Source organism: Sceloporus occidentalis, unplaced genomic scaffold, assembly GCF_023333645.1.
Source record: "Sceloporus occidentalis isolate IW3139 unplaced genomic scaffold, rSceOcc1.0.p SCAF_169, whole genome shotgun sequence".
In the NCBI taxonomy this organism is placed as follows: Eukaryota; Metazoa; Chordata; class Lepidosauria; order Squamata; family Phrynosomatidae; genus Sceloporus; species Sceloporus occidentalis.
Window position 1 is genome coordinate 599185 of NW_028317149.1, and position 14701 is coordinate 613885.

Consider the following 14701-nt stretch of genomic DNA (forward strand, 5'->3'; position numbering starts at 1 on the left):
CCTTTCCATGCACCATATCTACCACCAGTCTTTGTCAAACTTTATGGTAGTAATTTTTTTTGCATTTGTTTTTCCACACACATTTTACTTCAGGTATGAATAAACAGGATCTGGTATATATCACTATCATAAAACACCCCAATATGTGTTCAGCAACATCTCCTGAGTACAGCGATACCTCACATGAATGATTTTGCCTGGCTGTTTGGGGGGGGGGGGGGAAGGGCCACATTGGGGGCATGCGCATTTTTCAATGTTGAACTTTGGCATTTGGGGATCCACTGCCCATGCCCTATTTGGTACATCTTTGAGCCGGGCCATTTCAGTATGCCCAATAAAGCCATATATTTTTGAAAACTAGACACCCCAGGGTATTTCAAATGCTAGTATTTTAACTCTTTCCATGCACCATATCTACCACCAGCCTTTGTCAAACTTTGTGGTAGTCATTTTTTTGGCATTTGTTTTTCCACACACATTTTACTTTAGGTATGAATTAAAAGGTTCTGGTATATGTCACTATCACAAAACACCCCAATATGTGTTCAGCAACATCTCCCGAGTACAGCGATACCTCACATGAATGATTTTGCCTGGCTGTTTGGGGGCAAAAGGGCCACATTTGGGGCATGCACATTTTTCAATGTTGAACTTTGGCGTTTGGCAATCCACTGCCCATGCCCTATTTGGTACATCTTTGAGCCGGGCCATTTCAGTGTGCCCAACAAAACCATATATTTTTGAAAACTAGACACCACAGGGTATTTTAACTCTTTGCATGCACACATTTTACCACCAGCATTTTTTTGTGCGTATTCCCCCCACACACACACACACACCTACTTTATGTATGAATTTACAGCTCCTGGTTTATGCCGCTGTCACACGACACCCCAATATGCGTTCAGCAACATCTCCTGAGTACAGTGATACCCCACATGCATGGGTTTGTCAATTTTATGGGGAACTAAAAGGCCACATTTGGGACGTGTGCATTTTTCTAATTTAGGAGGTGATCGTTGATCGTTAATTGCCATTAAGGGGTAAAAAAAGGGCTTTTTTTTTTTATTCAAGGGGAATGACAGCTGCAGATGTCATTTTGGGCAGTACGCAAACAAATTTTGAACCCTCTATTTTCAGAGACAGATATTTTTATGGTTACCTGAATAACCTTTTTAGTTACCTAAACACTGCCGTGCCTATGTACAAGTGTATAAGAAGCGTGTCTACAAACCCGGGCATGTCCAAGAATCGATATTCAACCAATTAATCTTAGGTTTGTAACTAGCCAAATGATCTGTTGTATGGGATTCTCTACATGCGCTGCACTCTCACCTCTAACTGAAGGGTAAAAGCTACGAGATGAAGAAAAAATAATGCTGTGCAAGGCCGATGATTGCATCAGGGAGGAGGGGGTGGGTAAGGGAGAACAAAAGCAAAGGCAGTCCTACCAGCTGATGGATGCTGTCAATGGCACGGTTGTACTTCTCACACAGTCTCTGCATGCTCTCAAAGCTGAAATAGAGACAGAGGGGTAATGAGAGATACATGACCACACATTTGGCACGGAGGGAGAGGATGAGGAAACCAGGGAGAAATACAAAAACGCCAATACAGGGAAGCAAAACAGAATAGAATAAAAAGGCAAAGCTGCAACGTCCCACCAAGTTTAGTCAAGGTGGTATATAAATGGCAGTGTAAGGCAACTTATCAGGGGGTAACTCCCAATAGAAAGCAAATTAAGATTTTTTTTTTTTTATTTTTTTTTTTAAAAGGGAGCAAAAAAAAAAAAAAAAAAAAACACCAAGACAAGACCTTTGGAGCACACTCACATAAAACCATATTATATGCAAGTTCCAGTGAGCTGGGACATTTCATTCTAAATGACCATTTGGAAGGGCTGCTCGCAGCAAGTGTTTTCACCTGTCAAAAAGCCTACACAGTTGGCCCTACATGAAAGTAGCTAAACTTTCTAGACAGTCTATGAATAACTTTGTATTATGCAGGGCCAACTATAGATTAGGTGTAGATAGTGTCGGTCATTCATAATTAGCGATGAGAAAGTGGGAAAGCCACAACTCTCCCTTTATCAAGGACCAAAGCCATTTATCTTTTGATGGAGGATGAGCTTGGTTTCTTCAAGTATCCTCACCCACTGAATTATGCAGGGCCAGCTCAGGTCGTCTTGACTAAAAAAAAAACCTACCAGTGTTGGCCATTCATAACAAACAGTGAGGAAGCGAAGACAACTCTCCTGCAAACTCTCCCTTTAGTGAATAAACCTTATAAGAGTTAAGATGTTGTAGTTCACTGCAACTCACTCTAGACAACATAATCCACAGGATTATACTCATCTCAGCGTTCTGGTAACACTCACCTTTTCGTATCATAGTCTATGAGCACGTAGTTCTCCATGGCCAGTTTGAGGTCTGGAATTTCTTCACAAACCCATCTAAAAGAAACAAGAAATAAATGCATTGTTTGGAAATGTGAAATAGAATCATAACATATAATAGACCAAGGGTTTCCTTTATACTATCTAGACTATTCACTTTCAAATCTTAAATTCAGCATAGTCCCCAGTGATATTAATGCCAATACACTTGCTTTACGTCTACTCCACTTAGCAACAGCCTTTATCCGCTACAGCGATGCACTGAAAGCAGTTCTTTCCTCACTTTTCCTTTTTAACCAACACCCAAGGGAGCCAATGGTTTGATGAAGATAACATACAAAATGTTGTCCATTTATAAGCGATAGGTGTTTGAAGATGGACAGGCAAACGTAAACAGATTACAATGCTACCATTCACAAAACAGACAAAGTAAAGCAATACAGAAGTTATAAAATGAAAGCTAAATGTCCACAATCCTTACAATGAAGACTTACCCATAAAGAAAAAAACCCAAAAACAGAAACATTCAAAATGCACCAAATATTAAACGCTCACCCGTTCAGAAGAGTCTGCATATCACATTTTATATAATGTTAAATATTAGTGTATTTTGTTAATTCATTGACATTCTGACCACAAACTAAAGCCAAGAAGAAAAGAAAGTTGCATACAGTGTTTATGAGTGGCCTATAGCCAATGAATATATGCGGGCTTTGCAAGTTTTTATTATGAAAGCTACACATTGCTCTTTTAAGTTCTGTCAATATAATCACACGGAAATAACTTATCGTCAATAATACACTACATTTTCTATGGCACTATTTGGAACTGCTACTGTATCAACTGCAATGACATACAGTACCCAAACACTAGCAAAGTCAGACATGCCATATGCGTTTGTCTTTTTTAAAGGGCAGGATTTAGATTCCATGGCATAACTTGAAAATAGCCCATTTGATGATGAATACAGTAACAGCACAAGTGTGTATTCTTATTTATTTTAAGTAGCGTTTATGACAAAGTTATTTTATATTACTGAGGTGGTAACAATAAAATTAGGAATGGGCGATACTAATGCAAATTACTGTATATGCGTACGAGGTAAAGAACAAGCTCTCGAGCTGTTGTGGACGACTGATAACCCTAGTGACAGAACTAGGATGTGAATCAGTACGAGACCATAAGCAACAAATTAGTGGCACCAGAGGTACAAATCTGCGGGCATGTATTTTACCGACAGCACACATTGTGAGACAACAGGCCAGGTTCTTCTGCAATTTCATTCTAAAGGCATTTTATTTTTTTGCATTTGCAAAGAATTTTATTATACATATTTCCAGCAGGCTGTTCTTAAATCTTAATGTAAATAATTAGCACTAGGATTACAGAGGGAAAAGGGTCATGTGAAAGTTTCACCAGCATTTAAAAAAAGGTTATGCTAAGCATGTAGAAAAAAAACGACAACAGCGAAGTTCAACACTCACCTGATGGTCTCAATAATTTCATGTGCGGCATCGTGATGTTTATCCTGGAGAAGGAAAAAAAAAATATTTACCGATTTTAGACAAATAATTTCCCCACGCCAATTTTTGTAATCACTTTTGATTTCGATAACTATGGCATTGCTACTCCTCACCATTAATCAAAGATGGTTTGTACCAACACACACACATTGATTATGTTAATCATACCATAACATGGGTTTATTAAATGTAAAACCTAGGCATGGGGAATAACGGCATAAGGGCCAATGGATGCTCTATGTGCACAAGTGTATGTATTAGCTGATGCTGTCAATCACAAGTTCAGCAGCACTAATACCAGGTAGATTGTCTCTGGGTTTTAGATACCCTTAAGCAGATTTCCCTGGCAGTACGTACACATCCATATAGGCTTGCTGCACTTTAGACTTTGGCACCAACTTAAAGTAACGGTTGTGTTCCCATTTTTTTAATGCATACTGGGCCCATTTTGCATGAACTCCAATGCATTTTTATTTCTGCATTCAAACTGGAGCATGCATTATTGAACATTTTCCTCCTCTGTAAAATCCTGAAAGCGTTAGAACTAATTGAACACGCTCAGTAGTACTCCAACTGAAGTCTCTGAAGAAGCAGCCAATTGCACATATGCTAGCAAAACATGAATGTTTTTCTGCTGGTAGCCAAGTAAGAATCTTTTGTTGTATGGGGTATTGTAGCAGACGGTTTTGCCATCTACTTACTTTAGAAAGTAATCATTTTTTCCAGGATGTCCACCGACCAGAAGACCCCAGAGGGTCCTTCAGTTGACATACCAAAAAAAAAAAAAATACATTATATATTTTGCTACAACTAAGCATGCAGCTTGTTCAACATGTAAGATGCCGTACAAGACCCTAAGAGATCACGCTGATCCTCACGTATGAGGACTAAAGAGGTTGCAGGCGAGAGGAAGGAATTTATGGACTGGATGAGGTCTGAAACGTAGGGTAAGCTGTTTCTGCTTAGATATTTAGCCTCCAGTTCCAGAAGTAAGGCACTCATCCGCTTGCCAGGATTTTGAGGCCTATGGAGGGGAGCAATCGTCAACTTCTGAGCATAAGTTCTTCTTCTGAAGAAATTGAAGAATCTTACTTATTTTTTCCCAGTGGTAGAGGTGAGCAAGTTGGACTTGGCCTTGAAAATTATTGGGGCACAAGCCAAAAGCAAAGTATAACCCTTTTTCAGGATTATTCCAGGACGTCAATGTCTTTTCCAGTGCATGAGACCCCGGCAAAAATGATCAAGGAACAATGGAAGCATCCAGGATGGAACTGTCCTTCCAGTCGAGGACACTGACCATTTTCTGACCCTGCGGACAGGAGAGTGGAACGTTCACTTGGTATTTGTCAGTTTTAAGCCCTGTATTGCCTTAGCGGCCAGGTCAGTCAAGACTTGGACGAAGAAGTTGCTGGAGATCCTGAGCGCAGGAGCTTAAGAAAGAAGTTGAAATGCGTTGTAGATTTTCTCTGTGATGTAGCTGTACAAACGGCGGCCAGGTCCTCTGCTCTGATTGTGCTGGAATTATGACTTTCTTGGGCAAAGAGATCTTTGGGCCAGAGCTAAAGTCTTTGCTGGAACAATAAGTTCTGGTTAACTTAGTAACATAAGTTACCAAAGTAGAATAAACGCACCTCAAAAACCTTCTTAAAGTCTCACCAACTGCCTGAACAACCCACGAAGCAATAGAAAGTGCCCACAAGTGCTATTGCCTGGTTGATTGTTTAGGCAGGTGCTGAAGCTCATAGCAATGGGAAGACAACCCCTCTCAAGGATTAAGAACATCCTCGACTAGGTCAGCGGCAACTTCTATGGCAAAAAGAGCAGAGGCCTCTCCAAACAGATTTTGTAAGGCTGCTACGGAAAAACATGTATAATTTTGTTAGGCATCCCTCTTCAGCAAATGCAGACATTGCAAAGAAGGTTATTCCATTGTTGTCAGTTACGCGATTTGTGACTTTCACTGCTCATAAACCACGAGGCGATTTTTTATGGCAATTTCAGAGTGTCCAGCTGGTTGATTAAACAATGAGCCGCTGTATTGTCTTCCACAGGCAATATGACGACGCAGGGCATTGTATTTTGTTAATTTGCACTGCCCCACTATTGTTATAGCTCTAATGGTGCTCTATAAATAAATGTAATTGCTAGGTATTGGTGCTGTGCTCCGGAAGCTTGCTGCCCACCCTTATTACCATGGAAGTGACATACAAAGACAAGAATCAAAACAAATCCGTGGAAGAAGGATGCCAAACTGTATTGTACCATGCAATGGGAGAGGGAGAGGAAAGAAAAACACAGGTAAGATGATGTAATAAAGAAAGAAATGGTAACACACCAGCTCAATCTTTGTTCAAATAACTGTTCTGCAAGGTACAGATATGTTATAATCCCAAGAGAGCCAAGCAACAAAAGAAGACTGTGTAACAGGTAATCAATAGTGAAAAAGGGGGGGGGGGGTCTGTGGCTCGCAGCACTTCTTTCCTTTTAAATGCAGACAAACAAGCAAAAAAATAAAAAGTGATCTAATCGTTTTTGTATCATTTCATAAATGTGCATCCACGTGGCTGGGCAGCAGGTCTGGGCAATAAAGCATCTGCTCCGAGACCGCTCTTGTGTTATGGAGTAACATACAAGGCGTCTGCCTTTCATTTGTGTGGGGGGGTTCAACCATCAGAAAAATCAAACCATAAACTATCCCACAAATCGAAGCAAATAAATGTCCTTTCACAGAGGCAGGTGATTGGACGTCAACTTGATTTTCTCATAAAGACCAGACGGTTTGGACAAGATTAACCATTAGGCTTCCATATTAGTTTGAAACATCTACTCAAAAGTTTAATTAAAAGATAATTCATTATCCCCATCTTATGTGTGCGACTATCTGCCATGTGATTATGTTGTGGACCCTCACCTACATAGGCTTCAAATGCAAATCTATGTGTATGCGCAATAATATTGTATTTGGTTTTACATTTTTGGTTTGGCTTACATAAGAAAATAGTAAGTATATAATATGCATGATCTATTAACAGCTTTAATTGTGCCAGAAAAAAAAACTACCGTATTTGCTAGAATATCAGACAAGGTTTTTTGTATGAAAAAATACCCCTCGTCTTATTTTCGAGATCGTCTCGTAATCCAGCCTGAAATAGAGGTCTGACTGTAAGACAAAGAACCAGATCCCCCGCGGCGCGGGACCTGGATCATCCGCTGCTGCCCGGCGTTTCTATGACCGAGTGCCGGTATGTCATGGCCTTCCAGTGCAGCAGCAGAGGATCCAGGTCCCTGCAGCGCTGCGGGGATCCTCCTTTCTGGCAGCCGGTGAACGTCTGTGCGGTGTGCATACATTACCAGCAGAAGTGCTGGGGCTTCTATGACCGAGCGCCGGTGTCGTGATCTCCCTGTGATCCGCCATAGAAGGCCAAGCGGAAGCAGTGGAGGTTGTCTGCGCACATCAAGCAGACGTTCACCGGCTGCCAGAGAGGAGGATCCCCCGCAGCGCTACAGGGACCTGGATCATCCAAGGGGACCTTGTTTCCCATGGAGAAAATGGTGTCCCAAACCCTGGCACCCAAAAAGGAACAATATCAAAGACACTATTGATCTCAAAGGCTCAAAAATTATACATTTATACATTTGTTTTGATCAATCATTTTTGCAGCTGATGGGACTGCACAGTGCACATCAGAGTAAACGACTCCAGATAGGAATGACTGTGCTTCATATGGATAACCAAACCAAAAAAAAACAAACCACACAAATGCATTGAAATGTATAACAGACTATGACATTTGAAAATTTTCTTTCCCCAAATAAGGAAAGCAAGAGCCGGACTATTTTAAGCCTTAGAGGAAAGCGAGGCAGAAATGGCAGCCAATAAGATTACACAGTAGTACTGTCAATGTTTCAGTTCCCCCTGTGAGAAGGGAATGTATAAACAGCTCGTCGGCGTCATACATTGCTGGAATAGCAGAGCTGTGAGGCTCAGGACTGGCAAAGGAGGGAAGTTCAAACCAGGGCAACAAGCAAGCGGACAGAAAGGCAGTCATCACAGAGGCATTTCAGTGAATCGGATTCAACAAGAAATGCATTCTAGATATTAAGGAGCAGTGTTTCAAAGAGCAAATTCTGACACTCATAACATACATGACTATCGCATGGCATTCTACAGAATCAGAATGCAAGTCATTCCACCTTCCTTCACGACCCAATATTGTAAGCTGCATGAGTGACTTTTCAGTAGAGATCATTAAGTGTATTTATTGAAAATACCTACATTTCACTTGGGCATAGCTGAGCTCCATGGCAACTCGTTTCCATTTTCACTAGTGCCAAGCCCTAAGTATTACACAAACGTAACTAACTAAGCAAACCTATCACTTTTACTTTTGGTTTCTAAAATCAGTAAAATAGTTTGGGAGACATCTGGTTTAAAATTAACAGATTCGTTTTACTTTTGGAAAGTTATGAGTCAGGATTTCCCTATCCTAAAAAAAACCCCAACTTACTTATTCTTATAGCACTCTAACAGAGGGTTGCACCAAAGGGGAATAAACATAAGGTGCGCTTCTAATACATATAAAACCCCATTACATGTGTATCCATTGCAGTGAACTAACAAAGTAAAAGAGGTATAATACACACACACCTGTCTATCTATATATCTATCTCTAAAGGGACAGTTTAATGTCACTGATACCCCAGGGGTATATTAAACTCCTCTGTTATTAGTTACATATGCCTTCTTGCAGTCCTGTTGATGTAGCTTCCATCTTCTTCTGTGGTCCAACCTTTCTTGCAACGGACCACTTTTTGTTTAATTTGAGACACTTGGGCACTGGCTCCTTCAAAGGGAAGCATATAGCTCTGAACATAGTAATGTTAGCATTGCCAAAGTATTTGCCTCATTTTGATCCAATAAACTTCCTTTATCTGCAGACTTGGAGGCTGCAATTGTCAGCCATGTAATATTTTGAGTGTCTTTCACCTGCGCAGAACACCACATTCAGCTTTATGGAAATGCTGGCCTTTTATTAGTCTACTGCTTAACGCATAGCTGTACGATAAAGGATGCCAGGGTGTTTACTAGGGCTGAAACAACAAATTGATTATGAAATTTGTTGTCAACGATTTTATAATCTATTAGTTGAATCGATTTATAAAATGATTTTTTTTCAGAGCAAATGCTCTGAAAAACTCCCCTCCTATAATCCGACCTCAAATAGAGATCGGATTATAACACTAGAATCCAGATCCCCCGCAACGCTGCAGGGGACCTGTATCCTCTCTGCCACTCAGTGAGGGTCTGTGCAAAACACGCAGACATCCTCCGCTTCCCCCCTCCGCTTCCGCTTCCCCCCTCCACTTCCGCTTCTCCCCTCCACTTCCCCCCTCCACTTCCGCTTCCCCCCTCCACTTCCGCTTCTCCCCTCCACTTCCCCCCTCCACTTCCGCTTCCCCCCTCCACTTCCGCTTCCCCCCTCCACTTCCGCTTCCCCCCTCCACTTCCGCTTCCCCCCTCCACTTCCGCTTCCCCCCTCCACTTCCGCTTCCCCCCTCCACTTCCGCTTCCCCCCTCCACTTCCGCTTCTCCCATCCAATTACCGAACACAGGCGTCACGTGAGCTTCCAGCGCGGCTTTCATCATCGTAGCCCCAACGGAAGTGGAGCGGAGAAGCGGAGGCTGTCTACGTGCATAGAACAGACCCCCACCGGCTGCCGGAGAGGATCCAGGTCCCCTGCAGCACTGCAGGGGATTTGGATTTTAGTGCGCAACCTCCGCTCCTTCCCTTTACTTCTACCTGCCCCACCATGGGTTAATATAGCAACAGAAGAAAAACGGAGCAAGTAAGCACCACTGGGTAAGGTAAGCCTGGAGTATTATCTTTATTTTTACGCTTATTTGCCCTGTGTTTCTTTTATTGATATATTAACCCCTGGTGGGGCAGGTAGAATTTTTTCGGGATCTATTAATTATGTGCATTCTTTAATTTGTGTTTTTTATTTTTTCATTGCTGTAATATATGATTTATTGTTTGTATTGTCCATATATTTATATATATTTATATTGTATTGTGTATTATCTATTCTATAATTATTAAAGCATATATGTTATGCCTATTTTAGCGCTGTCAGTTTTTCTTATATCAGGGAGGCAGAGCGGCATAAAGGGGCTATAAGGCATATCAGGGGGGCATATAAGAGGTATAGGGCATATTGGGGGCAGTTAGAGAAATAGTGTGTTTGGGTTCCTTTAAAACATAGCTTTATTAATGACACATCTTAATGTAAATTATACATTTTTATTTTAAATAAACGGAAAATTTGCATTTATTTTTTTTTTTTTTATCTGATTAATCGATCCATTGAAAAAAAAATAATCGGCCAACTAAATCGATTATGAAAATAATAGTTAGTTGTAGCCCTAGTGTTTACCGAGATTTTCAGTAGCCTGGGCTAAGATAACTGAGCTAGAGCACATGCTAACTGCCAATATGCATCTGCCTGAAAACATGTAAACAAAACAAAAAACAGTATAATATATTTTGGAAAGGATATTAATTTGTTACCAGTATTAAAAACAAAAAATAAAAAAAGGTCCAGTTTAAGATGCTTTCATGTAATATATGTGGAGAATTCAACCTGGTCAGATATACAGAAGTAAAGGGACAATAGCAAGATTATCTATCTATATCTGCTTTAAGACAACACCACTTGGATAGTAATAATTCATGAAATATTCCTAGAAGAATTCAATGTTTTGAATTAGCAAAATACTACTTAATACAAATTATTTAAGTAAGGATGTTTTGCGATGGACTGCCAGGTTAGGGGACACAAAAATAATCCTTAACCCAATCCCCCCCCCCGGGGTAAAGTTTTTTTCTTAGTGGTTTTAAAGCACTGTATTACTAGCCATCGGTTACAATCACAGCTGAGACTAGTTGCTGATTCAGTAAGTATAGCAAGGTCTAATAAATGTTAACATAATTTAGGAGTTAGTTGTTTAGAGGAAGACACTTGATGAAAATATACCCATAATGCTCAAATAAGAGCATTCAGCTATTATCTTTACGTTTGTGGGCACTTTATGAATCATACAAATGAGTCAAGGCGACAGAATAAAACCCCTCATGATAGGCACCAGGACATTTGAGATGAGATCATTTCCGAATGAACATCTGTGTCACACAAACCGATTGTAGTCCCCCACATCAAGATGTCGGGGGCAAACGAAAGGCATTTGCACAAGCAGCATCAGGTTAAAATGACAGAGCAGCCATGTGGGTGACGGGTGCTGGGCCTGCGTCAGAGACAGATGACTCATTAGGCGTTCCTTATCCTGTCTGACCAGCCTCCTACAGGGATCTGTGTTGAGCTGGAAGAGATTTAACCATTTCTATACATAGCTAGTTCTGCTGACTGACCCATTAACATATCGCATCAAACACACATACAAGCCTGAAGTCCAAAACCGAATTCATGAAATGAGAAGAAAAAAAAAAAAAAAAACTGAAAAAAAACTAAAAGCCAACACCATCTGCAAGTCCAACAAAGTAATCATGTTGACAGACACCATGGCAACTACAATATATTCTACACCCATCTAACCCATACTACACCCAGCCACAGAAACCTCACGCTTACAGAAAGGAAAGGAAAAACTACGCGTCCTCTGCTGTCACAAGAGCGTGTCTGTTGCTTCCTGTTGGAGAACGACCACACAAAAGGTAACTGCAAAAAACTCAATTATAAAGAGGATCTTGCACCATGGATACGTTTAGCTAAACCATCATTACAAATTACAAAATCCTTTGCTTGCTTGTGGCTCTTTGAAAACATTACCGCGCACAGGGCCTGTGGGAAGGAAGGGAACCGTTGCTATCAAGCGGGTAAACGCTGTGTGGCTCCACCACAGCCAATTGACGTCCAGGGTTCTATTAACCGTATGAGAGCCGGAGGCGGGAGCAGATTAAAATTAGAGAAGCAGAGAAACCGCTGTTAAGAGTAGAACATAAACCTGAAAAGAAAAGAAGTTGACCAAAATGTTTTTATCCAACACTTTTTAGTTAAGATCTACACACTATCACAAGAGATGGGGGGGGGGGGGGGAATAGCTGTACAGCTCTGACAAGATGAGACAAACATACACTGTACCAACCTATAGTCTATGTAGGTGTATCCATTCATAGAGTTATACAGTATCTATTGTGGTTTAGCTGGAGTATCATTATAAAACATTTATAATATGTCTTTGTAACATTGTAGGTTTCCCCAACTGAATTAAAAACTGACAATTAGAAAGAATAACTCTCTCTGCCACCAAATAGAAACTGAGTGCCAGCTTGCCTGAAGCAGCTACAAAACCAAAGTGGTTAAAAGAAAAAAAAACTAAAAACGTATTTGCAGAATACACCCAAAAATTGAAAGGGGAAAGCCTGCACACTGGAGATAAGTTAGGGTCGATATACATTATTGCGTGCGGAGAAAGAGCGCGCGGCAAGCCAGACGTAGCGCATTGAAGTTGAGAAGGTGAAAGGGTTATAGGGCAAAATGCTGATTAGGTTCTGCAGCTTTATCCAGAGCCACAGACCTGCCAGCAGCGTTAACGGATTAGCGCTGAATGCCCTCCTGCTGGACCCTATTGTACTGCAGTCTAAAATAAGGGCCGGAGTGCTCGAGGTAACCAAAAGGAGCAAAGGTTGAAAGCAGACTGGATAGCACGTTGAAGAGAAAGTGCAATCCATACACGGGCGGTGAAATAACAGGTTTGCAAGTTAAAAGCCAAACGTTTGGATTCCCCAACACAGAAGCCGGATTTAGGGCGACAATTCCACACAATGTGCCCCGTAGCATTCTGACAGCACCCTTGCAATCCAAAGATATTAGCACAGCCATGCAATTGATGCAAGCATTTTACATAAACATGAGGAACGGAGCACATCTCTACATCACACGCAAAATGCACATGAAAGCGTCCCTACGCACACACCCTGAAATAAAAACAAACAGAAAGGAACACACCCTCCAGTATCGGGTGACGTACACACAATCAAGGTTCAAACAAACTCAAATGTACCCTATGTGCACAAAAAGAGTAAGTTAATGCCTGCCATCATGTGTGTACATAGACAGTGCCATACAGGGCCACTCACATCTGCCCAAAAGCCTGACTCGCTCTAATTCTAACATACGAGGGGGTGTACACACACATATAATTATAAAAAAATAAATGTATTCCATAGCATATTAATTATAGAAAATATACATGATATTTCTTATATATAACAAACATCATTTATGTTTTACACATTTAAGTATATAGATATTAAAGAAAGAAAAAACATGCCCTCATAGAGGCCTACATCTTTAAAAAATCCCCGGACTCACGTAAACAGGCAGCGGCCAAGGGTAGATAGCAGGCTCGGCTCCCACAGGGGACTTGAGCCGTAGTTCCAGCTTTTCGCCCATGTCCTGAGAGCATACTAATCCAAAAGCGCCAACGGTCACAAGAGGAGGTCTGTTTGCGCTCGAAACGTTCCTCCCACTGCCGGTCCCCGGGTCTCACTTCACTTTACAATCGGCGGCTCCACGGCGCCATCTTGGACCCGGCGCCAAGCAACAATGAGCCGAGGGTCGGAACAAACCAATGCGCTCGGGGAGGGGTGGTAGGTGGGGCCTCAACTGCTTCGCCTTCCAGTGAGAGAATTAAATAAATAATCCCGAGGGGTGTCCTCACATGGCCTCGTAGCCTGAAGTCTGGGGGTTAGTAGCTGCGAAAGCCATGAGGACGTGTTTATCATATTATCGAAGCCTCCTGTAGCTACTAGGTGATGGTTGCTCCTAAGGGCGGTGGATTAAGGATGTAAACCCCGAGTGTTCTGGCACCGGTGACACATTGTACCCGGACGGTCACAGGGGTCTACCAAATTCTTGTAATAGCGGGGGGGGGAACGGACTTTAATAGCAAAAACCGCGTTTTGCTTTAGTTGTTTGGTTTAGAGAAAGGTATGGAAATGAGTGGGTGTGGCAGTGGGTGACCTGTATGCCTGCAAGGAAGACTGTCGGTGTGATTTAGGGTTGTAGTACGATGGGGAAGGGAGGAGAATGTTCTATATGATCAATGGAGGGATGTTCCAAATGCTAGACAGAGGGGGGCGGGGGATACAGCTGACACCCAGAACGTGCAATGCGTGCAGTATGGGGGAACCCTGTGCTTTTGCAAGAATGTGTTAACCCTTTAACGTTCGATTTTACATTGTGTAGAAATTCTATATATTAAGTAACGCGCCTCCTGAATCTTATATATATGTATATATAATATATATAATCCTCAACCCACACCCTCAAGATTGTAAGCTTGCAAGCAGGACTCTCGCCACTTAATGTATTGGTTTGTCTTAGTCTGTCAATTCTAGTCTTGCCATACCCCTTGAATATATGTATTGTATTAAGTGCTGTATAAAGTGTTGGCGCTATATAAATAAGATAATAGCATTGTACAGTACTACAGTGGGAGCCTTTTAGCTAGGGCTGCAACTAATGATTATTTTAATAATCGATTAGTTGGCCGATTATTTTTTCGATTAATCTGATAAAAAAAATGAAAATGTTTATTTAAAATAATGTAATAAAAAACGTACAATTTACACTTTCATCTCTTTATTGCAATGGCCTCTCTTCACCTTCTTATTTTACTGACATAATAATAAAAGCTACAAGAACCCAAACACAGTGTTTCTTAAACTAGGTTTTAATACAAAGTAATTAGTAAATATTAATT

The 14701-nt window shown here is 41.2% G+C and overlaps 1 protein-coding gene across 1 annotated transcript in view; it reads right to left on the minus strand.

Moving 5' to 3' along the window:
- Positions 1–13389, minus strand: part of LOC149279361 (histone-lysine N-methyltransferase, H3 lysine-79 specific-like) — a 33719-nt gene extending 20330 nt beyond the window's left edge. The window contains exons 1-4 of the mRNA XM_089501264.1: positions 13309–13389; positions 3880–3923; positions 2378–2452; positions 1452–1515 (exon numbers count right to left, since the gene is read on the minus strand). Of these exons, the coding sequence (XP_089357390.1) occupies positions 1452–1515; positions 2378–2452; positions 3880–3923; positions 13309–13389 (264 nt within the window). The remainder of the gene's footprint in view (positions 1–1451; positions 1516–2377; positions 2453–3879; positions 3924–13308) is intronic.
- Positions 13390–14701: the final 1312 nt, after the last annotated feature.